This window comes from Leuresthes tenuis, unplaced genomic scaffold (assembly GCF_036924035.1).
Source record: "Leuresthes tenuis unplaced genomic scaffold, fLeuTen1.0.hap1 SCAF_13, whole genome shotgun sequence".
Classification (NCBI taxonomy): Eukaryota; Metazoa; Chordata; class Actinopteri; order Atheriniformes; family Atherinopsidae; genus Leuresthes; species Leuresthes tenuis.
Window position 1 is genome coordinate 12,715,130 of NW_027325367.1, and position 25,268 is coordinate 12,740,397.

General features: G+C 41.8%; 3 protein-coding genes across 6 annotated transcripts in view; 1 reads left to right on the forward strand and 2 right to left on the reverse strand.

Moving 5' to 3' along the window:
• The window catches only part of LOC140266744 (disheveled-associated activator of morphogenesis 1-A-like), a 38,991-nt gene extending 36,052 nt beyond the window's left edge, over positions 1-2,939 (forward strand). For all 4 annotated transcript variants that reach the window (XM_072361840.1, XM_072361838.1, XM_072361841.1 and 1 more), the window contains 2 exons: positions 1,131-1,301; positions 1,496-2,939. In XM_072361840.1, coding sequence (XP_072217941.1) covers positions 1,131-1,301; positions 1,496-1,708 — 384 coding nt within the window. In that variant the 3' untranslated portion in view covers positions 1,709-2,939. The remainder of the gene's footprint in view (positions 1-1,130; positions 1,302-1,495) is intronic.
• Positions 2,940-2,954: 15 nt separating this feature from the next.
• Positions 2,955-6,190, reverse strand: LOC140266746 (trans-L-3-hydroxyproline dehydratase). Its single transcript, XM_072361842.1, has 5 exons — positions 5,702-6,190; positions 5,443-5,612; positions 4,822-4,944; positions 4,328-4,465; positions 2,955-3,633 (listed from the first exon to the last, which is right to left on the reverse strand). Exons 1-5 carry the CDS (start codon positions 6,177-6,179, stop codon positions 3,508-3,510), a joined length of 1,035 nt encoding a protein of 344 aa, XP_072217943.1. The 5' UTR covers positions 6,180-6,190; the 3' UTR covers positions 2,955-3,507.
• A 2,772-nt stretch (positions 6,191-8,962) lies between these two features.
• LOC140267420 (voltage-gated delayed rectifier potassium channel KCNH5-like) lies at positions 8,963-22,999 on the reverse strand. Its single transcript, XM_072362690.1, has 12 exons — positions 22,764-22,999; positions 21,297-21,420; positions 20,444-20,550; positions 20,179-20,307; positions 19,411-19,526; positions 18,873-19,265; positions 18,503-18,595; positions 16,949-17,378; positions 13,943-14,142; positions 12,405-12,657; positions 12,008-12,204; positions 8,963-10,479 (listed from the first exon to the last, which is right to left on the reverse strand). Exons 1-12 carry the CDS (start codon positions 22,834-22,836, stop codon positions 9,349-9,351), a joined length of 3,246 nt encoding a protein of 1,081 aa, XP_072218791.1. The 5' UTR covers positions 22,837-22,999; the 3' UTR covers positions 8,963-9,348.
• Between the last annotated feature and the right edge of the window lie 2,269 nt (positions 23,000-25,268).

Consider the following 25,268-nt stretch of genomic DNA (forward strand, 5'->3'; position numbering starts at 1 on the left):
CATGCCTTCTTGACCTCACCAGTCACCTCTATAGGAAAGCTAACAGCGGGGGTGAAGTGTTTCAGCTTCCTGCTGCAGTACCAATATGTGCAGGTCAAGAGTGAAAGCTGGAAAACAAGCTTGGATATCATTTCGCACAGTGCTGTACACAGTGTGTGTCTGATGGTTTAACAGCAGCTGATTACACCTGCCGACTGTGTCAACATGTTAATTCGTGAATGCTTTTGATACTAAATTTGTAGTGCAGACACAATAACAGCGCTTCAGGAAAGGAAAAAAAGAGTTTTATAGGGAATGGACTCCATTAAACCATTACTGCTCGAAACCTGAACATGTTCACCTTTCAAAGGATTTACACCCTCATGTTGACTTTATGTCTCTCTCTTCCTGTAAGGCAGGAAGAGTTTTTATCTAGAGCTTTGTGCCCGGCTGGTCACATGGCAACCATTAGTTTAGTTTAATCATTCACAGTGCCCCGTAGCTAAGTATTTGAGGGTGTTTACAGTGATCCTCTGTAACCATCACTGGGAACCAGAGAGCCTGCTTTTCTTCTCAACAGCTCACTGTTTTTGCATTATATACATATTTAATAATAATCTTTTAAAATACCGACATGTAAAGAAATAAAGTGACAGTGACATTTGACCCATTTAGTCAAATATCCCTTAAATAATATCGTCTTTCCTTTTAGTGAACATGTTAAAAATAAGACAAACTACGAAGCAGGTGGCTTTTAGATCATTCAAATGCACCTTTACCCGTTTGCGTGTCACAGACAGAGCTGCTGTTAGGATAAACATTTTTAAAGGTATATATTCTCAGCATGATCTCGTATCTGGATGTTCTCCCTTTTAACTCACCATGAAAAAGACCCACCAAACACACTGCCTTAATTTGGGCTCTGGCTCCAGTCTCCAGCCTCTGCTACAATCAGCAGTCGGTCATATCTGGGTTAACATGGGCTTCAAAGCCCCGACTATTGCTACCCTCCTCTGATTTCAAAGAGCTGCGACCTAATGAGTCTCCTGTAAAACGGTAAAAGACGGGAGTAAAAGAGGTTCTGCTGAGTCCTGCTGTAAATCTAATCGCATGTGTCCCTCTCTGCGTGCCCCTTCTCTTTGGTCCTGCAGTTCCTGAGGGCAGTGAAGCACTTTGGTGAGGACGCCAGCAAGATGCAGCCAGACGAGTTCTTTGGTATCTTTGACCAGTTCCTGCAGTCGTTCACAGATGCTCAGCAGGAGAACGAGAACATCCGAAAGCGCAAGGAGGAAGAGGAGCGCAGGGCCAAAATGGAAGCTCAGGTATGTATTCAGAGATCTTCAGCTGATATATATGAGAAGATTGGCCAACAGCTTGTTAGCATAGCTCCAGCCATGAAGTATCTGCACTGGAGTTGTCCGTTTCCATTCTCAATGCAATGCTAAGCTAACATGGTAGTTTATCTTCTCAACAAAAGAATTCCTTCTTTAAATTCTGAATTTATGTGTCTCACCAGCTAAAAGAGCAGAGGGAGAAAGAGCGGAAGGCCCGGAAAGCCAAAGCAAACGGAGAGGACGACGGGGGTGAGTTTGATGACCTGGTGTCAGCGCTGCGATCAGGCGAGGTCTTCGACAAAGACTTGTCCAAGATGAAACGAAACCGCAAGAGGATCAACAACCAGAACACGGACTCGAGCAGAGAGCGACCAGTCACAAAGCTCAACTTTTAAGCTTGATTGCAGTCGTCATCCCTCCCCTCCTAGCCATTAGTTTCACTTTGGGTCGAACTGACCTGCACATTCCTCTGCACCCTCCTCCTCTGCCACCCAGCTCGGCTCGGATAAACCGTGACCCGAACCACACACGGCACAAAATGTTTAGCTCTTTCATCCTCTGAAATTTCGATACGAGGGGGAGCAGAAGCCAAAAGTCGATAAAGTTTGACCAAAGCAGATCAGTTCGTTAAGATGGAGCTGCCCTGCGGGAGAAGAGCTTCCCTCCAGGTGTGGGAGATGCTCGTGGCTGCTTGATAGAATTCGTTGTGTGCCGTTTTTGTACGTCAGAATCTATGCACAGTGAAATGTGCCGCTTTTAGACTCCTTAAGGGCTGGGTGCTTCATCCAAACACCATTGATTCCATTAAAAAGAATGGGGAGGAAAAACAAAGAGGGGCCATTTTGTACAGACTGATTTCATAAATTGAGAAAGGCTGCTTTCACCTGCCTGAACTGTCCCGGAGAGGCTGAACCTGAACTTCCTCTCGACGCTGCTGCTCTCTTGCAGTCAGAATCAACACGGGACTGAGACGCTGCGTGTGATGTTAGACAAACGTGGTTTTAACTGCAAGTGACCCAGCAGAGAGGCAAGTTTTTTTTCTATTCATCATCATTGACGAGCAGCATTTATATATAAATATATCTCTGATCACTGTATGTTTTGTTTGAACATTTTCCTGTTAAGAGCTGGCCTTAACTCTGTTGATTTTAATTGTTGAGTTGGTACTCTCACAGGCCAGGGCCTAACATACGGTTTCTCAACAAATCTGGACTCTCATGTCACAGATTACATATGTTCAAATATAAGGGTGTGTGCTTGTTCTGCATGCACATAGCAACTTATAGTTATTATGCTAGTTACCATTAAACCATACTCGGTTAAGGCAATAGTACAATTGTACCCGTGTCCTCCCTGAAGAGAGTGCCCCCCCTCCCCCCTTTAATGTCTTTATTTGAACAGATGAAACATGTTTTCTGCACACTGGCTGGATTTACATTGCATTGAAAAAAGAAAAGGAAAAAAAAAGGAAAAAAAACCTTCCCATGTGGGTGTGTAAGTTTAATTTGTCCTTCAGCTATGTGAATCCACCCAGTGTCGGAACGCCTCCTCTGACCTTTTATAATTTAAATACTGCCTTCCATTGTACAATGACCTGATAAGAATGAAAATAAATGGGAGAAATCAGTTGTGAGTCGTGTGTTAAGCTGCTTCACTCGGTGACGTGCCACATTTATTCTGGGTTGGGAAAAGTCTCGTTACCAACACAACCGAATGGGAAGTTGTCGTAGAAAAAACCTGATGGAGGAATCTTTTAATTCACCTCTTGCAAGCAGGCTTACGGCGCCATCTGGTGCTCAGTCTGTGCTTTACAACAGTTTCCTACTCGCACCAAGTTTAAGCCATTTCTCAAACGTGATTGCTGTCTGCAAATTAATTCCACATAAGCTCTACAGCTACGGCTCGGTAACGCATTTACTGATTAATATAAACAATGAGGATTTTAGTTGAGCCGATTTGAATTTCATTCAACGTTCTTCACTGCGGTAAGACTCACATCTTTGGTTGATGATTTCATACACAAGAGAATTAGAAAAAACTTTATCACTCGATTTAATACTCTGGTGTAAAAGAGGACGTGATCGCTCTAATGATCACTTGATTACACTGTAGATACGCTTAAGTCTCTTCTTGGATGTTTTTCTGTTAACACTAGTGAGACCCGCTTTAGATAAAAAACATTTGCACTGGATGCTCATTTCAGCAGAAAGCCGTGCGTTAGCTCGTCTTCGGGCTCCCGGACAAAGCGTGAGACTCCGGTGTAAAAAGCTCTGCCAGCGACTTCCACCACGACGGCTTTGAAGTTTCCACATTTGGTCTCCTGAAGAGAAACGAGGACAACAACAATCACAAAACATACAGAAGTTCACTTCTATCCGTTTGTGGGGATCAAGCACTTGATTATTCTATGCCGAGGCTAATAAATGGTGTTTGTGACAGTAACTACCACCTGTCATCCATACACAACATGATCTGATCTGATCTAGTCTGATTTAAGATGGTGGCAGCTTAAACCCAGAAATGGAACAATTAAAATCTGTTTTGGGTTGGATTTCACTGTAAGGTTATTAAAATATGAGTTTTGATTCGGTATCAAAGAGTCATTTCAGCCTGTCTGTGGTGTTTGAGATCTATTGGAATTTTGCGTGTCCACCTGGGGGGGAGCAACAGGCTGACTTTATCTCAAACTATTCCTGACCTTTGGTAAATGACACCGTTGACACAGTTGACCCAGAGACCTTTTAGCTTCTTGTGCACACATGAGGAGGCGGGAACATGGAGGTGGCACGTTTATAATCTGATTGGCCAAGAGTTCACCGCACCACAGACCCGAGTTTCTGGGAAGTCAAACTCCTGGATTTCAAGTGCAACTCATAGAACTTTACTTCTCATTATTTGTCATTACAATGGCTGATACAATAATATTATAAGAGTCTTTGTTGTCGAAATTTTGAGTCGCATCTGAAGTATTTTAACAAATGTGAAGCTTTTGCTAAAACATGGGTCCTACATACCTCGACAGCTTTTCCTGTGAACTGAGATCCCGTGGCCCCGCTCTGAAACGCCCGGGTCTGGTTCAGCTGGATGAGACCTTTGTGATACTGCAGAGCCACTCGAGCTGTGACACCTGAGCCGGTGGGGCTTCGATCCACCTGAGGACACACAATTCAAACCGCTCAAAGCTTGGTGTTTCAACAGCACTTCAGTAAGCAAATGGCCATTTTGGTGTGCTTTTGCATTTCATCTTTTACAAAAACTGGTGCCTTTTACCGATTTATGAAACCGTCAGTCTTATCATAACTTCTTTATTTCTCTTCCTGTCTTAATTCTATAGCGTTCATTACTCCTGGCTTCCTGCTATAAGCACTTATCCAATTGTTACTATCAGAACTTGTGGTGCTTTCAGGACAGATGAGCAAACTATCAGACAACAGAGGGATACAGTTGCTTCAGCCAGGACAAGCATCACTGCAGGGTGGTGCTTATCCGGCGTCAGTCACTCACATACCTGAGCTTCTGCAAACACGCAGATATTGGTGGTGGGTTCGGAAGAGTAATCGTCTTTGCCGTCTGTGAGAATAGTGCCATACAGGAAGGCCAGATCATCACTGGTTGGATGATGCAACTTCACCTACGATATATGAAAAGAGCAGAAAAATGCTGCACAAATCTCAAAGCAGAGTGTTAGTTGGACCTCACTCACGCTTCTGCGAATGAACGAGAGCGGCTTTTTTGCAGGCAGCTTCCAAAATGTGGCACAGAGCTGGAGCTGTTGACCGTGATGGGGTAATATCAAACTGTGAAGTCATGTGGCGCTCAATTTTACAGCTACGACTCCGGGCTTTACAATCTCGCACCATCTGCCACGTAAATATTAGCAGATGTTGTTCTTGGTGAGCAACAGGCCTCCAAAACCACAGTGTATATTTTAGTCGCTGATTTGTAGCTCAGTGCTACAAACGCACACTTGATTTATAAGAAACAGTGCTCCTGATTAAAAGAGGAGAGCCTCTTTAATACTCTGATAGATATAAGTATAAGTGAGATGCATACTTATGCCTATACATTCTTTTCGGAAGTTTCTTTTTGTATGAAATATCAGTAGTGATGCGAGTAGTGAACTTCCAACCTGAGATTTGACAGCTTTGGTCACCGCTGTGGCTGCGTCTACCAGATCTCGAGTCCTGGACTTTGTCACATCGAGACCAAACCTCTGGGCATCAACGAAGGCATAAAAAGCTCCTCCATAGCTGATGTCAACCGTCACTTCGCCGAATCCCTCCGCCGTCACCGTCACATCTGGTGCAAAGTTATTCAGTCAGTCCTGCAGGATGTAAAAACACTGCGGAACAGTTTATTTGGAAAGGAAAAAAAAAAGGGTCTCCTACCTGTTGCGAAAGCAAATGCTGGCACACTTAGAAACCTCACTCGTCCCGTTTTGCCGTCAGAGTATTCAACAAAAGCCTTCACCAGGCCACAGGGGCAGTGAATGTTCACCTGCGTCTCTGGTGAGCGCGGCTCCTTCACCAGCTTGTAGTCTACGGCGAAGCGTCCCAGAGCTACGACGGCGTGCCCGCACATGGTGCTGTAGCCCTCGTTGTGCATGAACAGCACGGCCAGGTCGGCCTCCGGTATCTCACTGTCCACGATCAGGGCCCCGTACATGTCGTAGTGTCCCCGTGGCTCATACATCAGCACCCTCCGGAGGTGGTCCAGATGGTCCCGGACGTGGCGGCGCTTCGACAGCACGCTGTCACCTTTGACCTCCGGGTAGCCACTGAGGATGATCCGTAATGGTTCTCCTCCAGTGTGCATGTCGACCACAGAGAGCTCGTCTCCCTCGTGAGGTGGAAGCTGCATTTCCATCTCTGCAGCGATTTAACAAAGATTTTAAAAAAAATAAACCACAGCACTGTGCAAAAGTCTTGAGCCATCTCTCTTTTTTTTTTTTCCCACCAGGAAAACAGGAAGTAGGTGCGGCAATTTGTTGAAATGTGTGCAGACACAGATGGAAGTAAAGCATAAAAGAGTCTAAACGGAGTTTGTAGAATTCTAATGAGCCTAAAAGTCAATATTTGGAATGAGCACCTTTATTCTTCAACGCAGCCTGAACACTCTTAGACAAGCTTTCTCATTTCTTCAAGTAGTGTTGAGGGTTTAACAGGGTTTACCTTTTACTTTACTATACTTTACATATTTATACAGATACAGAGTTGACACACTCCTTTTTGGAAGGGAACAAGCACTGATCCCACGGTGTGAAGGGTTCAAACTGGAAAGAGACTGAGTTGATTGTTGAGAGAAACTGCTACATGCTTACAGGGGGAGTCAAAACAGGTGGGATGAAGCAGATCGTGGAAAAGTACACAGGGAGATAGGGAGGAGTTTCCCCACCCAGGGAGAAGACACCTGAATGGAGCAGGGATGGGGTACAAGGAGATCAGACCAAGGACCAATCACAGAAAGGCAAGTCTAAACCACGGCTTCTCCCCAACTTTTGGATCAATAATATTTACATCATATTTGTATGGCAATATAAAAGCTTATTTTGGAGAAGAGTGGAACCCTTTTTCTGATCAGACTGCCTGACAGAGAGGGGTCCACAGCGCTGTGTAACTTGCATTTCCCCTGTCTGACAAACGAACACGACAATAGAAACCCGAAAAGCTCCACAAACTACAGCTTTAAACAACAAAAACGGGACACTACAACCCTCCCTTTAACGCTGCAGGAGTGCTGCACCAGATTTTATTATCTATAGAAAAGTGTTAACTATCAGCTGATAACCAAAGCGTCTGCAACCAGTCTTCGCAGAAAGTAATCAGAGCGACCTCATTCGATTGGTTTCTCATTAACTAAATGATATTCTCTGCATGGAGTGCGGCTTTTATTCAAAAGCTGCTCAATGGTGTTAAAAATCATAACGTGAAAAGTTTTGGGTGTTCAGTAAACGGTGCGAATAGTTGCAAGACGGGCGTGGTTCTACAGTAAAACAGCCCCAAGGAATGCAAATCCGCAAACGATGGAGGAGCTCACCTGATGTTCTCTGTGTTTTGGTCTCAAACTTCTGCACAGATCTGTCTTTTTTTTTTTTAAATTCCCCGTGAATGCCTCTGTGGATGTTTTCAATGCACAGAGACGCTGACATGAAGCGTTAGTGCCACCCTCTGTCCTGGAGGGTTCAAGAGACGTTCAATGGACTGAGGAATCAATTGGAAAAACGAATGAAAAATATCATCGGGGGTTAACTACACGCATGGTCAATCCTATGGTATCTGTTACTTTCCGAATTTGTTCAAAACAGTCATATTCCCCCAGAAGTAATGTATCTGAGCTGATCTTGTGCTTCTGATAATTAATTTATCACTTCGTTTGGTTTGGGTTCTATGTTGAAATGTTCTCCTTTCTCTCATGCAAGTTCGCTATTCATTCAGTTCCTGTTTTATAGTTAACTTTCTTTAACCTCCCCAAGAGATTAATAAAGATCTATCTATCTATATATATTTATATATACATATATATTATCTGTCTATTGTTGCCCCCGCTCATTTCTCTTGCTGGACATTGTGCTTTTACACTACATGCGAACACACCTGTTTGCTTTCAGTAATCATCTCCCCCCAAAAAACTGACATTTTTAAAGCAGATGTCTAAATGTGGAAAGATGTGTTTGAATTGAAAGACATTTCCATGTAGGCCAAGCTGTTTTTAAGATGATTGTGAAAACATAAACAGAGTAGTGGGAAGTATTAAGGACCATGACATGAAGGTTCAAGTTTGTAAGCCTAATAGATTTCACTGACTGTCATTTTTAATGGATTTAAAGAGCAAAAGCATCAGAGCTTTTTTGTGGTTTTGCTGCTTGGACCCTAAAAAAAAAAGGCACACCTAAAAAGCAGGATTTACAGGCTAAAACTGTTCTTCTGCTCCTCCTCGCAGGCGGGAAAGACATTCCCATCACTCATAATAACTGTATGCAGGGTGTAGCTTTCAAGTCTTCTAATCAACATCCAGTAAAGATGGACTACAGTGTTGCATAAGAGACAAAACAACAGACGGTGAGCAGGCATCAGTTTTCATTATTCATTTCACAGCCGACAGGTTCCCTGGGATGCATGCAAAGTGATTAAATGCATATAACTGAAAATAGGTGTACAAAATCAACAAACAGTCGCATGCTGACATCCTTACAGTTCGTATTGAGGTCATCTGTAGTCACACATCTACCAAATTAATTTACCTGAGCATTTCCTGTTATCACCTGCTGAGATACTCACATATTTCTCAACAAAGTACATCTCGTGTGAGAAGAAAGAAAAAAAAAGAAGCTAAAATGACAATTCTTGGACTGCGGGCCTATTCCTTTTTTACGTGCACGTGGAAGTTAGTATCTGAGTAGTTCATTAAATGAATGCATAGCTTATAGATGTTTTCATTATCCTCTGGCTCTAACAGTGTTTTGGGAAAAAGAGGGACGACACCAACAGGATTTGCATTTGTATTATAAAACAGTTCAAAACCTGAAAGGGTTCGCTAATCTTATCAAAGTAAGGCACACATAGTTACCTGACTGTAAAGATAGTCGCTCCACTGAGCCAAAAAAATCAAAATAAATCAAAGACAAAGCAGTCAAAGTGTTTAAAGTTTAAAGTGAGGAAGATAATGAAAAGATCAGTTTTAACTTAAAAGTTTGTTTCCTCAGGCTAGCGTGTTTCAACAAGCACATTCATACATTAAAGTTGTAGACGTATGTTCTATTAAAAATACTTCTGAAACATACTCATTTTCAAGCAACAACAGTATATCTTACTCCTTTGTTCGTTATCTGTTCCTGCTCATTCACGGAATTCTCAAATGTAAAACACACAGTCATAAAAGTTAGAAAAATCCCTGGGTTTCTGTGATGTTTGGGTTGAATAAAGAGGATTTGTGCATGCAGTCAAGTTCTCAATGCAAGAAGCTTCTTCCATTCCAGCAGGACATGCAGGGTGCTTATCTCAATCAGTTCTTCTGACAGATCCCAGTTCTGAGTCAATCAAAAACGCTCATCTTCTGTTGTTGTGACTGAGTCTTGATTTTTTATTCTTGCTTTTGAAGAGGTCGGAGGCAGCGAGAGTCTCCTTTTCATCGACAGCAGCCTGAGGATTTCGCTCACCTGCGACTCCAGGAGCGATAACCGGCTGCTCAGTTTAGAAATGTCTCCCTTCAGCTCCAGCTTGGCTTCATGGAGCGCCGTTTGAAGCACAGCTTGTTCAGATGCTGGCTGTACGAAGGACTGTCTGAGGGAGAGCTCAGTGTAAACCCCCGGACTGCGATCCAATAGATTTCTCTCCAGAGGGCTCCTTTCCATTGGACTTCGCTCAAATGAGCTTCGTAGCTCTCCGGCTCGGTCGATGCGCAGGTCACTCTTTGTGATGCCGCTGTCGCAGGAGTCCGTTTTGTGCAGGATGCTTGTTTCTTCCCCCGTCTCTCCTGTGGTGCTGCTGCCCTCGGTGCTCCCCATATGTCCCCCCTCCTTTGTTTCCTGGTTCTTCTTGGCAGCTGCAGACAGCTCTGAGGGCTGCGATGCTTTGGGCCACAGCACTGCTTTCTGAGGCTGCTTCTCTTGCTCCACAGCAGGACGCACCAGTACAGCAGATGTGGCGCTCTTGAACTTTGCCCACCCTCGGGCACTTCTGCTGCTGCGAACACCGCCTGCGGCTCCCTCTGGACCTGCTTCTCTGCTGTTGCTCCTCTCACAAATCTGTCTCTCGCCACAAGGCCTAGATTTAGGCTCCACAGTCACTTGTGTGCAGCTGTGCTCGGATTTTTCAGCATGGGCAAACACTTCTTGAGGAGCAGCCACGTTGGAGCCGCTGCTTGCACTCCCCCTTCCCGCGGAGGGTGTGTTGTTGTGCACAGGGGAGCTGAGCTCCTGCTGCTGAGAGGATGCAGACTGACGCTGAGGGCAAGAGTTGGCATCATTGTGGCGATGACACTGCGGCTCCACCTGAACGCAGTTATGATCAAAGAAGGTATTTGACTCTCCTGGAGTTTGAGAGTCTCTCTGCTGTCTGAATCTATGGAACAGCTTGCGAACTGGGTGATCTTCGGGGATGGAGAGCACCACGTCACTCCGCCGGCACTCCGCCTCTCTCTTCACATCAGCAATCTTTCTGAAGATGATCTGAAAGACAGTTTGTGTGTGCGGACAGTGAAACTTTTAAATCACAGCATGAGTGCTAAACTTACTGCAAATACATATAATGTAAGGTGAAACAAGACAAATGTATATGCAACAATAAGCTTTACTGCAATGGCAACCATCTTGAGCTGCTAAGTACATTAAAATATAGGTGACTTAAAGGTTGTGGTGCACAAGGGAAACTGTTAATGAAGTATCATTTCATAATGGAGCTCTATTGAGGCCCTGAAGCACCTGAATTCCTGCTGAAGACAAAGGCTTTAATAATGTTTCATTTCAATTATCTCACTCCTCTCATTTGGATATTTGAAAAACATGCTGTTGAAAAGTGTTGATACAAAACACTACAACTGTCTTTCCAAAAACTGTATTAGTGGCCTAATGTTTAGACAACATGTAATGTATTGAAACAGAGTGATTTTTAATGCTTTTGAAATCATACTGAATGCTCCTTTTGACTTTGATGCCAGCAGCAGATCTTTAAGAAACACCTTTTCAACTCTGCTGCGTCACATCTTCATTTCACAAACTTACTTTCCACAAATGTATGCATCATCATGTTACAGAATAACACCTGAACTTTTAAGTAAAACCTTTGCAGAGAAAGGCCATCATCTGCGTGGTCATGAATACTGCTCACACTTTATGGTGCCTTCACAGATGCATAAGTTACTCAGGCCATGTGTGTTAAACCATCTTTGCAGACTTTCTGCTGACCCTGCCACCACTTTTTAAAACACGCTGCTGGCATCAAACTCAAAATGAGCACATGAGTTTAAAAAAAAAAACTCCTCCCTTTCAAGATCTGATACGTTGTCTTTAAAGTATCTACAATTGAATATCAAATGTAAAAGGTTTGAAAATCGTGGTTGTTTTTCACAGACGAGCAAAATGAGGCATATGCATGCATGGACAGCTCCTAAATCTGCCCGAATGAATAATGAATCATTTCATTTTCACAGAATGTATCTGAATGCATCATTAATCTTTCAACGAGCAGCTACAAGTTGTTTAGATTCAGAGCTGCTTCACTGAGATTGAGTTCAGTAAACTATTCCATAGTACTTCTTCTAAGACAGTTATGTTGCATGAGAAAAGAGGAAATTGAAAGAATGTAGTTAGAGAATTTTAAATCACTACAAATGAGTTACTCTCCGTGTAGAGCTGTTTGTTTTAGTAAACTCACTGTTACTCGAGGAGCGCAGTCCTAATAGTCCTGAGGGGTAAGTTTGGGTTGTTGCTCTTCGTGCAGTGGTTCTATTAGATAAATATGAGTCTGATTGATTCCTTAGTAAAAGGTCCTGTTTCAAACAATTCTGCTGGCCTCAGAAGTTTTTCATATAAGCAAGTCCTGAACAAAGCAAACCACATGAGCTTGACTGATTTTGAGGAGAACATCCATTAAGAATGTATGAAATGTTGAACTCAAAGGTTGATATTACGCAAGCGTGCAAGCAACTTACACTAAAGACTGGAACACAATACATCTCAGTTGAAGTCTCATTTTTACCCTTTTCCGTAGATTACAGGTGAGGATGAGGTTGCGGGAGAAGGAGTTGGCGAACGCTGTGTAAAAGTCCAGCACCCTCATCAGAGCTTCTCTCCTGATGACATGCAGGTCGCAGTAAGTCAGCGCTCGCACGTTTGCACAGGCTCGAGCAGGCGTGGTCTCTTTCCAGAACACATCTCCAAACACATCACCTTTACCTGAACAGGACCAGACATTGTCTGTTTGTTAATGGCCGTCGCAAAGTCTTTGAGTCGAAGTGCCTGAGAAATGTGCATTATGTCAGGAATAAAAGTGGATATTTACTGTAGGGAGCATCAATGGGAAGAAGACATATGGTGGATCTTACATTCTTTGTGCTATGACAATGTCATAAAAACAGGATATTGCTCTGTATTACCGAGTATTGCGATGACCTCGTCGTCCTGAATGACTTCGAGTGAACCACAGACAACAAAGCAGAGCGTATCAACGCTCTCCCCAATATGGAAGATGAGGTCTCCAGGTGCACAGTGCGTGGTCTGAAACTCCACTGCGAGGGAGCGTAAGCAGCCGTCACTCGCCAGACGAAAGGCCGGGTGGTCATTGAACACCTGTCTGTTGAGGTGCACACAGATGTCCGCACGCATGTCTTTGGGACAGATGGAGAGAACCTGAGAGAGATTTGACAGCAAACGGTGTATTTTCAAAGAAAGTGCATGATCTAACAGCACAGTACCTGGTCTTTTACCAAATATGAGTACAAATCTGTAAAAGTAACCATGTTGTTAAAGTTAGATTTCTATCAAAGCCGTGTAATCTCCAACTTTAAAGCAGGAATGCAGCTATCTCAAACACAGAGCAGTCCAACACACTCTTTGTATCAGAACTAGGCTACTTCATGACTAACCAAAACAACTGATTAAAAGAGAAAGAAAGAAATCCTTGATGAGCATCACGCAACAGCAACATTTCACTGAGCTGGTCGCAGTCTATAGTGGCACCTGGAAAGTTTCACACAAGGACAGCTTTTAAATAAGTGGGTCGATTTTCCTCCTCTTATGTCGATATGAGCAACTAGTTATTAGCTTAGCTTAGTTTAGTATATGTAGGCAGGAAACAGAGTCAGACAGTGAAAGTAAAACCATTGCAGATTCAGACGAGGTTGCCAGGTAACTATAAGACGCTGTAGAAAGTTACGGATTCTGGTCATTTGGCTGCACCTGAAATTCCATGCAGACATTCAATTTAGAACATCAAAACACAATGCACATTTTTTTGAGCGTCTCTGAAACCTTAGTATGAACCCAGCAGTACGCAGGGTGCATACTGTGGTTATGCCTGCACCGGCCACTTAATCGGCATAAATTTCACACTATGCAATGCAGCCGTGATGCACATGAAAGCATTGTTAGGTGGCTCAGCTGTAAATCAGTGACGCTTCACTTTAAATCTAAACGTAATGTTTCGGTTTTCTAGGCATTCCATGGTATATCTTCTGATTTAGTCCATCGATGGAGGGAGATACAATTTTGATTGGTTATCACAGCGAGTTCATTCGAACTGATGCATACTGCTGTTCATTCACACAAAAGTATGCCGGACAGTAGACTGAGGATGTTGTGACCATAATGATATTTTGGAAGCAGTGAAAGTCTGTGAATCCACAATATGCCATATTTACTCTTTCTGCAAAGATAAAAAAAACAAAACATTTCATAGACTCTATATAATTAATAATTAATTTATTCTCTGAGGCCTTGAGTTTGATGGACATGACTGACTGACCTGACTTCTGATAACGCTGATTCATATGGAGTTAACTGATAGGAAAAAAAAAGGATCTATTTGTGGGATTGTTTTTTAAAGAAATCTTACTTAACTTTTACCTTTCTTCTTCTTCATCTTTAACGCTTAACCCCCCACCCCGGTCCCGGCTGTGACCAGCACTAACGATACCTTGTCCGTGTCTATGCCTTTGGACATGGCCCAGGTGGAGACGATGAAATCCATGACCCTCTCGCTCAGACCTTTGGGAACCTGATACAGCTTCAGGAAGTCGCGCACGTTGTTCAGCATCTCATGGTAGCGGTTTGTGTTGGTGTACATCTGCTGGAAGATGGTGGTGACATTTCCAAAGATGGTTGCATACAGCAGAGCTAACGGAAAAGAAAAAGAAAAGACGAGGAGCAAACTCAAGTAACTGTGAGAGAAAGGCTGACGTGACAAGCTGACATGCAGGTCAGATTTACTCAACATGAGAAGGGAGGATGCTTCGTTACAAGGAAACCTTTTGCATCATGAGGGTCTGGGTTTATATGAAGGTCTGAAATGAGAAAAATTAGGTCAGCACTAATTGTATTTGTGGGAGCAATATTTAGGTATTCCTAAGCTTGATTTAGTTTAAATCAATTCATGAATTCAAAAAGTAAAAGTTTCAAGGCTTTTTAATGAATCATACGGAGTTTGAAAGAGGCAAAAACACCTAAAAACCTTAAAAGGATTAGTTTATATTAAGCCTCGCCAAATTAAAAAAAATGTTATTGATAAAATAGTTCCATTTTACCAGTCTAAGGCGTATTCATCATTCAAAAGGGACAAACTAAGAGCTTTATTCTCAAAGTTAGAGCGTAATTATGTTGTTTTTCATGTTACACTGTATGAATACAACAATCATATTTTACTGATGGCTTTTATTTGGCAGTACTTGTCTAAAGGAAATTGTCGTTCAAATAGCGCTTCTCTTATAAAGAAAACACACACACAGTGAAGGGTGTATCAAGTGTCTATAATATCATTTATGTTGCACATTTCCTCAGTGAGAGTGTCGTGCTGCAGTGGCCTCAAAGAGTCAGTCAGTATCTCATATCGAGAGGTTTTATCCACTCAAGGAGAAAACGTCTCCACTTGCCACAGCAAGATCACAGAGGTTAGGACACATATCCAACGTGATGGCTCATTGTCCACTTCCTCCACTCCAGCCTGCAGGCAAACCCTCGCTCTCCTCAAACGCTCTCTCTAATCGAATAATTACCGTATCTGTAGCAGGACACGTATCGGCCACCATTGGACCGGACACGGCAGCGTGACTGAGGGGTCTTTGTGATTGGGGCACCATCAAAGCAATGGCTGTTTACTTTTGGAAATGCAAACCTTGGAGCGTGGCTGTCAGTTTGTGTGTCCTCACTGGCTTTATTGCATCACTTTCCATGCTGTTTTAGCGGGGTGGGCCAAAGGTTAATGCTTGCAGGCGAGATATGATAGATACTGTGGAGGAGGTGACACTAAGGTGAAGCTATCAGAGAGTGGTGAAAATAAAGCCGAGCAATAAATATTACATTTATCAATGGTGGTTATTACCTTTAAAAACTACAATATAACTTAACTTAGATTAGTGTTAGCTATATTTAGGTAAGCTTCATGTCGTCACATCCCTGAATGACATCTACTGTTACTGTATGGACGATGATCTGAAAAGACTGTTAGGGAGCATCTACTGCGTTAAACACTTGTGATGTTATACAACCGTACTGTACATTAACTTTAACTTGAATTTGTGGGATTTACAGTTGTGAACCATTCAAATTTCTAACTAAAATTCTATATGAAAAAAATAAATATATAGTTTTGTAATCACTGAAGACATAAAATGCAAATGTGTTTGGCGTTAACTTAGATCTAGTCCCTCACATGAGAACAGCTGTGTGACCCTGGCATTTTGTCAGAAGACTTAACCCAAATGCTAAACATTCGAGAGTTTGTAGAAATCACGATGAGGGGGACGTAATCTTAGTAAGATTGAATTAGCACATACACCATTCTTCTCTGATGTGATGAGCAGCCTTCAGACAGACACTCGTAGAGCAGGCTGTGATGGGCGCTGAATATGTCACTTTTTATTATCGACAAAGCCGAGTCCTAAACTCTCAGCTGTGATTCAAGGCTGCAGTGAAATGTGAATTGCAGAACAAAAGACAAGGCTGTGTGTGCATTTGTTGAGCCTTTCACAGCTAAAGATTTATGTCTCTTACTAAATGCCAAACTCTGTCATCATCAAAGTAGTATATTGAGACAGTCAATTGTCTCTGTGCTGAAGTAATGACGCCGATGCATATTCAGCTCTTTTATATCCATTCAGCGCATGGGTCTGAATTTATCTTGGTTATACAATTAAAACTTAGACAAGATTAAAGAGAAATGAGCTTCTTCACTGTGATAAAAATGACTTCAAGTGCAGAAAAATACATCAAATCTTAATACAATATTAATTCATTTCTTACAGGTCACACTATGAACTCACATGTGTAAAATATATTGATCAAAGCAAGGAAGGACTTATTATCACGCATGTCTGTGAAGGTCTTCCTGATCTGGTACAACACATATGCCATATGTTGCCATACCCACAGCTGTTACATAGCCAGCAGGGCTGTGGAGAGCACACAGTCTTGACTTGCGTGCAAGTAAGTGAGTCCAGATTGTTCAGCCTCCTGCAAGGTTCTGCTGGCACATTATGAATGGGTGAATGCATGAATGAGACAAAAAGAGCATCAGAGGATGTATGTACTTTTGTCTGGGGCAAAGGGATGGGGAGATAGAAATGTTTCTATTGGTTGGCGGCTGTTGTTCTTACATATAGTTTGTGCTGATGACGTTACTGAAGATCTTTGACTGACAAGTTTAAACATTTAATTTCTCATTCAGCTCTGTTTAAAAGCCATAGCTCACAACATTACATCACACTGCCACTGATTGGGTTGAGTTTGTTGTCGTGATAACGTCGTCTCAAAGTTCTGGTCCTGAAATAATGACACTATTTTACTGTTATGTAATTTCAGATCTATTAGATTAGTTTCCACTTCAGCTGGTGTTTAACATCACATCAACATGTATTTGAAGGGGCAAAGAGGATTCAAAAGAACTTCTGCAAACCGTGGAACAATTTGTGAGTTATTGAGTACTTACAGCCCACCATCATCATAGCCACAGAGAAAATCTTCTCGCCATCTGTTGTCGGAGCAATGTTCCCAAATCCGATGGTGGTGAGACTCGTCATGGTGAAGTAGAGAGAAGAAATGTACAGGGTGTCTTTGCTGGGACCGCCTTCCCACTGGCCTGTTCCGCTGGCGTTGTAGCGATAAGGCGTTCCGATACTCAGGGCCAACTGGTAGAGCCAGCTGTCTGTCTTGATGCTGTTGGTGGTCTCATCGATGACTTCGTAGTCCCCGATGCTGTACCAGATGCAGGCGAGCCAGTGGGCCACCAGGCCGAAAACACACACCAGCAGAACCAGAACGGCCGCCCCGTACTCCAAGTAGTGGTCCAGCTTCCGGGCCACTCGGCCCAAACGCAGCAGGCGGATCACTTTTAGGGAACTGAAGAGGCTGCTGAGACCCTGTAGGAGGAGAGGGAGAAACAGTGAGCCAGGCAGGCAGCAACTCGATGATCAAGATTTATTTTAAAACTAGTCTGAAACTTATTTGATAATGATTTAATAACTAAAGGCACAATCGTGGCAAGAAGATGTGACTATTAGCTTTTATTTTCCTCTATGATAAAAACCTTATTAATTTGGAAATTTATGGAGATCAACCAAATAAACTGATAAATTGATAGAGAAAATAATGCAGTTTAGCTGTACTGAATTGTGTGAGATGATTTAAGCCTTTCAATCAAAATGCTTAATAATAAACCATTCAAATTATTCTGTCCGTTACAGTAATGAAAACAATCAAGCTTCTCTTTAACGATTGTAAAACCCTACACCAATGACAAAAATCCTGTTTTGGCCCGCTTTTGTCCTCAGATGTTATAGCTTATTTAAATCTGTGTTGACTGTTTTTTCATTTCTTTTGAGGGAGCAAAAACAGCTCATAAGGTACATATTGTATTACATGTTAATTTTGCAAATGTGTTGGCAAACAATCACCCATTGTTACATCTGGCAGACAAGGAAAAACATTGGCATTAATTTGCAAACATATTTCTGGCCAACTGGTTAATGTAAGCCCAATATTTACTTGTCTTTAAGCTCCATTTACTGAGCATCAACACCTGTAAGAAATGTGTAGCTGGCTCTCTCAGCTTGTCTTCTTACTTTTATAACCATCTATCCCCATTAGCTCGTGCACCCTATATGATATTTCTGGAGGACATTTAGGAGTGTGTCCAGTTTGACAAACATGTTGGAAAGCTTCATTTTAAATGTTATCAGGATGATAAATCCAGATGTGATGTACAAATAACCAATGCTGCCTGGACAGGACAACTTTTCTGTTTTTTTTAGCAACTACAAACTCTTTAATTACTGGCTAATGTTGATTCCAGTGGCGGTTGGAGGAGGAGTATCGTTTTATTTTTTAAAAAGTGAAGTTCTGGTTGAGAAATCAAAACAGCAAGCTCAAAGACACTAAAATGTCCCATATGCAGCAGAGAACCTCTGAATTTTGTAATAATTCTGTGTGGTTTTACAAGTGAGCCATATCAATCTATTATGGCTGCTCCATTTGTAAGACTTACTGTGAGAACAGAGTCTTCTGCCCGAGTCGTATTCCTGTGGAAGTGTGAAAAGTCCCGAAGATGACTTGCTGGAGAGGCATGTGGGACAGCATCCTTTATAAGAAACAACAAAGCAGAAATATTCTCTGTTTACACGCAGTGTGACATAACACTGTCTAAGCTATTTTAGTAACAACTGAGTCATAAATTAACATAATTCATTTAAGCAACATCAAGAGTGAATATCATACTAATTTAAAGGCTCATATTGTTTTGGGGGGGTCTACTCAAAGAGGTTTAATGTGGTTTCTTCCCTTTGCTGCAGCACCTTTTGTCATCTTGTCTGAAACGCTCGGTTTTAACTCAGAAGGCCCCTTTAGCTCTGACCCACCTCTTCTATGTTTTCAAATGCGTTGATGACGTCGTAGGGCAGACAGGACAGCAGGTCAATGACAAACCACGTTTTCAGGTAATTCATTCGAATCAGGCTCGCGTCTGATATGACCTCTCCAGCTGGACCCACAAAGGTGGTGTGGAAGTTGAGCACAATGTCAACCAGGAAGATGATATCGACCACGCTGTCCACCACCAACCAAGCCAAGTTGTTATGCTTGGTCCGAAAGGAAACGTTATAGGGCACCATGATGGCGGTGTAGAAGGTGAGGATGAGGATGACCCAGTCCCAGGTCGTCTTGAAGGTACAGTAGTGGAGAATGATGTGTGGAGGGGTCTTAGGGGCCTCCTGTTTGTACTGAGGGAGAATGTCTGATCCTAGCTGAAGAGCCTTTCAATGACAGGAAACATTTACCAGCATGAGTACAAAATCATATGGAATGTGTCTCCAAACTTGTGCGAGTTTACTGTTCAGATTTGTGATTTTCTTTTACAAGGATGCACTAAGATCAGCTTCTTCAGTCAGCTGTGCTCACCTCAGCCAATCTGGAGGGCTTGTGGCTGACCTCAGTCTTACTCAGTGGTGCTAACTGCTGCACCACGTTGCGATTGTTGGTCAGCGCCCTTGTGAGCCGAGCAAACTTTGTCCATCCTGCACACAGACAGAGATTTTTATGAAGGCACGTGGTGGTCAACGGGAATATTTGATTGGTTGGAAGTGGAACATCACATCATTACAATTTCAACTCAGAGTGGTGAAACTGTGTTTTTAATATCTAATATATTTACAATCTTAAATATCTAATAAATCTATATTGAGTTACTACAACATCACGTACTGCTGCAAAATGTGTAATTCAAAATTATCATAAACAAATCTCAAGATAATCAGGATGTGACAGCATGTAAGACTGGTGTTTTTAGCTCTTATTGTAAAACCTGTCCTTTTTGCACAAGCAGCATTTTTATTCAGCGACATGTGGCCTGACTGTCTTTTCTTTCCACTTCATGTCTATAAAAAGTCCCTTAATCCCCTGGGACATGGCACTGCATAGACGCTGAGAAAGCAGTGCTCACAACCTGAACACACAGCACCTGGACCGTTGTACGTTACACACTGGGAGACAAATGTCTGTTAAGTCACAGTCACTCATGTGCACTTCAGTTTTGGCTGAGCTTCATCCTCCACTGTCTTTCACTCGACCGGTTGGTCTCTCTGAGATAAACCCTGACATTCCAGTATGAAATACAGTGAACTGTCATCAAGCTGAACCCATTAGGTTTTGATGTAAGGTGTCTCTCACCTCTGGCTGCTTCTTCTTCAATGGGCTGTTTGAAAAGTGTAATGTCTCTGAAGGTGCAGAGGAAAAGCACCACCTTGTTGTTTTCATTTCTAATTGGGGCAATCTGCATATAAAGCCATATTGGTTTTCCTGTTGGAAACAAACAAAATGCAAGATTTGTGTTGTGACATGACAAATGGAACAATAAGTAATTACGTAAATATCACTTTAAATCATGGTTTTAACCTCTTTTTTTTTTTTTAAAACAACATGTCGTCATACTCACTATTCTTTGTGTACAGAAGCACCTCATGGAAATTGGACTCATAGTTGTTGAAGGTTTGTCTGATTTTGTCCACAGTCTTTTTGTCAGTCAGGTCACCGTACATGAAACTGCAAAACAAGGAAGACAGAGAAAATTCAAAAGGGAGCTTGACTCAACTTTTTCTTTAAATTAGATTGAATCCGAGCCCAAATTTCTAGTTTATAATTTGTAGTTTGTTTCTGGTCCTATCCCCCCCCGCGACCCGACTGATGGATTAAGCGGGTATAGAAAATGGATGGATGGATGGATGGTTTCTGGTCCTCTGCAGTGTTGTTGTCAAGAACGCCAAGACCAAGAGATCTGACCGAGACCAGAGAGCATTGAGGCTGAGACAAAAGCGAGACTTTTATTGGTTTAGAACAAGTACCAAGGCAGAGCAAGACCGTATCAAGTTTAGGACCAGAATTCTTTTTTAAATTGTTAAATCTACCTACTGTTTCAGAGCACAGTAGGCGAATCATGTTGGTCATGTTTCTCAAATTAGATCATTTAATCATTATGGTCTGATATTGCCAAACCAAAGATACTTAAAAAGTATCTTTTTGGTGACTGAACCTCTGTGGAATGGAGTCTTATGTGTAGCCTTTTAAGAATCTATCACGCAGTGTTGGAAGGACTGGTCAGGACACTAAAAGAATTTTAGATTTAACAAGACAAATATGTTTTCTTTATCTGAAATTGGGTCTTAAAACTCAAACATTTTGCATCATTGTTCATTTGTTGACACGTGTGCCTCCGGACCACATGAGCAAACTATGAAAACATCCACTGTAACTTTACATTTAGCTTCATTAGAGCACAGATGGCCTCTTACTTGCATGTGCTGCTCCTGTGCATAACTTCAGCTCTGTGGTATCCAGACAGCTTGCAGAATCCATCGTTGCCGTATACGACCGGCCACTCCACAATCTGTGCGTTCCCCAACAAGAAACTAGTTTCTGAGAGAAAGCGCAGAAAAATACAGGACTGACAACACAGCCAGGTGGGCAACTGCACCTCTCGACATTTAACACGCATCACAGCAGGAGTATTGCAGTTACAAACCCACAGATGTCACATTGAGAAAACCTCTGTGTATGTCACACGTGTGTTTAACTGAAAATCACAATGAATAATCACAATAAAGCAAACTCTCCAACTACTATCATTGTTTTAATCTCCTAGTATATTAGAAAGAAAACACAAAGTCAGTCATCTTTAAATCAGCAATAATCAGATGAGTCACGGGGCAGAAATATAGTACAGTTCCTGCTGAATGAGATCAGACTCAAGACATTATTGCTTGAGTTTCAAAGAGGTGAGTTTTCTAAGAAAGTTGGACATTCAGACAATAATGACTACATTTCAGATTATCTTCAGGTCTGAAACAAGCTTGGAATTTGTTACCAAGCTGAGCAAAGAACACTTCCAGGTATTTAATCCGTCTCATGAAGAAGCTGACCAGTTGGGTCCCGCACAGGCTGCAAGTCTGACAAAGAAACTTCCAAACGGTAGTACTGCTGAGACGCATCACAGCCATGCCACCGAAGGGGACATGTGCACAACCAGAGGTTAAACGGCACAAATTACAACGAGGCACCGTAAGAGCAAATCATATTAAAAATCCACAAAAAAAAGGACAGAAAGAAGTCCTCTTTTAGAAATGGCTGCAAATTCAATCTTCAAAAGAATGATAATGGATGCTCTCATATTTACTGCCTGAGTGTCTTTGTTCCTATGGGTGCTGAATAATAAAAAAAATCAATAAAACAATGTCAAAGAAGAGGCATCATGCATCACATCTGAAGCTTTTTATGTTCTTGAACTACTGCTATGTTGTTAAACTTTCGTATCTATTGTCTGCAATATGAACCTACATAGACTGTAATGTAAAAAAAAAAAAATTTAAAGATAAACTTTATCCTTTGATATAGAAGACCTTAAATCCCGTGTGGCAATGAAACGACCAAACATGCTTCCTTCTGCAACTGATATCAACATCAACGTAACTTTTTATTGATACCATGAACATACACTATATTACAGATTGTAGCTTGATATATACAGGAAATTTGAAAATGAGTCGATTGGGCGATTACATAATTCATCAGTGCGCAGAAAAATTCATTGTCAGTAAAAACTGTGCAACTTAGAAAAGAGATGTAAAGAGATTCTTTACCTGTTTTACAGTAAGTGTAACAAACAAGAAATTGCATCCAAACCCTGATGAAATGTTTAAAATAATAGAATTTTTTTTTTAAATGACTTCTTGCATTATCATTTTGTTTAGGATGAAACTCACCGCTGGAGCGCCGGACAATATTTTCCAGGAAAGTGTTCTGCGGAGCCACCAGCCCTCTCTTACCCCCATGCATGATGGAGGGTTCGGAACGGAGACTTGCTGCTGTGCGCTGCTGGTCGTGCTGGTATCAACAACTCCTCTCAGCGGACTGACCCACAGCAACTTGCATCACAAGAGTCAAGCCGACGTCAGCGGCAGCACGTCCGGATGACGGTTACAAAAATGAAAGCTTCAAAGCAGGATGAGGAATTCCACTCGGCAATATTTTTTTTTAAATCTTGAATATTCGGTTGATTTTTATCTCCAAAGGGTCAGTTTCACTTGGAATAATCTATAAGAGCACAAAAGCCTGTCACTAGGCTTTAAACTGGCCCACACTGAGATCTAACCAACACGCTGCTAAAGAGGCTGCTAAAGACCAGTGTTCAGCCAGGTCCAAATATTAAACTAATTTTAAGTGACATTATCATATTAGAAAATGAATATGCACATAGACCACATATATATTAAATATCAAAGGTTTAAATTTGACTTCTACTGTGAAAAAAAAAAGTAAATTTTGAAGGAAACTGATCTTATTATGTCTGACTTCACAGACACTAATTCAGCTACTTTTTTTTATAATTCTGCATGAACTTAATCACATCAGTGCCCTTGTTTATCTTTTCGTAATCATCTGAGATCTATTACTGTTATTAAGTTCATATTGTGAGCCTATAATCCAAGTTACTTATCATAAATGTGGCTTGGAAGTTTTTGTTTGTGTTTGAAATCATTGCAGTCGGCTACTTGTGATTCATTAATGATAGTTGAAACATCTCAGTCTATTGAGTCACCAGTATGGAGAAGTAAGGAAATGTGAAGTACTTTCATAAGTGCTTTCTTCATTACATCTTTAACTGGGTAAATATGCCACAGAAATGCCACTTTGCTGCAGAAGTTTACAGATGAATATTTATCATGTCAGAAGTGAGGTTTTGTAATATAAAACCATTGAGGGAGAGGGACTTACAAAGGGTTTGCAGGCATGTATTTCCTGTAGACTGCAGGAAATCCAGCACAGTAAGCAAGAGGAAAGTTCCAACAATATAAGATTACACAGAGACATTACTACGCTCCATCAAGGCTCATATGATGAAGAACAATTTGTGTTGAAAATGTTTAACAAAGGCTGGGACTTTCCAGCACTGAATGCACTTTAATCGAACCATTCTGGGGTTAGGTTGTGGAGTTAGTCGCTGGTTTTTACTTATGTTCTGGCTGATTTTCTGTCGTTGTGGCTCAGCTGATCCCATCTGCTGGACATTAGAAAGTAGCCATATCACTAGATATATTTGAGGGGGTATTAAAGGTCAAGGATAGAAGGTGAACTACTCGGGATCTTTTCTGGACAAACATAAAAACAGATGGAGATCTTCAGGAGGAGTCAGAAGCTTTTAGTTGTGGCTAATGTTTATAGTTGTTTTTGGAGGCCGTGTCCTTAAATGTCTGTGCTGGAGCTTGTTGAACCGCATCACGAGATACTGTTGGGTTTCCAGGGTGTCTAAAGAGATGAATGCCTCCCTCTGGAGTGTACTGACTGACTGTTTATTCCCCAGTAACCTGGTCATGTACTGTATGTATGGAGTACTCTATGGATTCCAGTCTTGGTGGCTGTTGTCCAGTACAGTCCTCTCCTCCACAGTGGGGTTGAAACTGAAGTGACGGAGGAAGGAGAGGGAGCCTACAGTTCAGTGCACGTTGAGCAAATATTAATTACAAGAACCAGCAGGGTCATTAGAGTGCAAAGCAATGCTGAGGTTCCTATGCATCCTGCTCTGAGCTGCACCTTCCAGTTTTACAGTCATGGCTTCCTAAACCTCATCTCCTGGCAGCTCTGACTCCCCTGCATTAATCCTGAGTAAAAATTCATGTTTCAGAGCTGTGTTCTAAAACTGTCAGGTTTCGAAAAGTTTTTGCCCCAACTGAAAAGTAAAAAGATTTAAAAAACTATATCAAATGAGGAAACTGAAACTTTTTTTTTCAACTTAACCACTAGGCTGCATCACAGCTGGCTTAATATAGGATTTCTGCTGCTCGGCTCAGTCTCTCTGTTGCCATGTTTCCCATATCACGATAAGATATGTTTTCAGTGGGCGGGTGTGGACTGCAGGCGGACCAGTTTAACGCCAGAACACAATGTGCACAGTATGCACAGAATGTGGTTTGGCTTTGTCTTGATCTGATAGCAATCGGGATGCCCCGTGTCCTTTTTAAAAGAGATCTCCAAAAAAGAATGGACCATTTTGTCAGAACTGTGAGTGCAAGGCCTTTAATCGCAATGTTATAATAATATAAAATATTTCACATTTTGTTATCCATCAATAATCAATACAATAGTCTAACTGACAACTCAACCCACCAATTGTCATCTACACGTAGATAAAAGCAAACTTTCGAGGCCATTATGGACATCTGCCAAGTGTTACAGGCTCAGCAGTAGGAGGTACTTGCTCGTTTTGAGCT

What these genes read in the sequence shown, in the direction of transcription:
- LOC140266746 (XM_072361842.1), bottom strand. Translation starts at nt 6,179, where the DNA reads ATGGAAATGCAGCTTCCACCTCACGAGGGAGACGAGCTCTCTGTGGTC. An exon ending in AGCATTTGCTTTCGCAACAG is followed by an intron (nt 5,613 to 5,701) that starts GTAGGAGACCCT and finishes ACTTTGCACCAG; the next exon opens with ATGTGACGGTGACGGCGGAG. An exon ending in TCACAGGAAAAGCTGTCGAG is followed by an intron (nt 3,634 to 4,327) that starts GTATGTAGGACC and finishes GTTTCTCTTCAG; the next exon opens with GAGACCAAATGTGGAAACTT.
- LOC140267420 (XM_072362690.1), bottom strand. Translation starts at nt 22,836, where the DNA reads ATGCATGGGGGTAAGAGAGGGCTGGTGGCTCCGCAGAACACTTTCCTG. An exon ending in CATTTGAAAACATAGAAGAG is followed by an intron (nt 18,596 to 18,872) that starts GTGGGTCAGAGC and finishes TTTCTTATAAAG; the next exon opens with GATGCTGTCCCACATGCCTC. An exon ending in CGAGGTCATCGCAATACTCG is followed by an intron (nt 12,205 to 12,404) that starts GTAATACAGAGC and finishes GGTCCTGTTCAG; the next exon opens with GTAAAGGTGATGTGTTTGGA.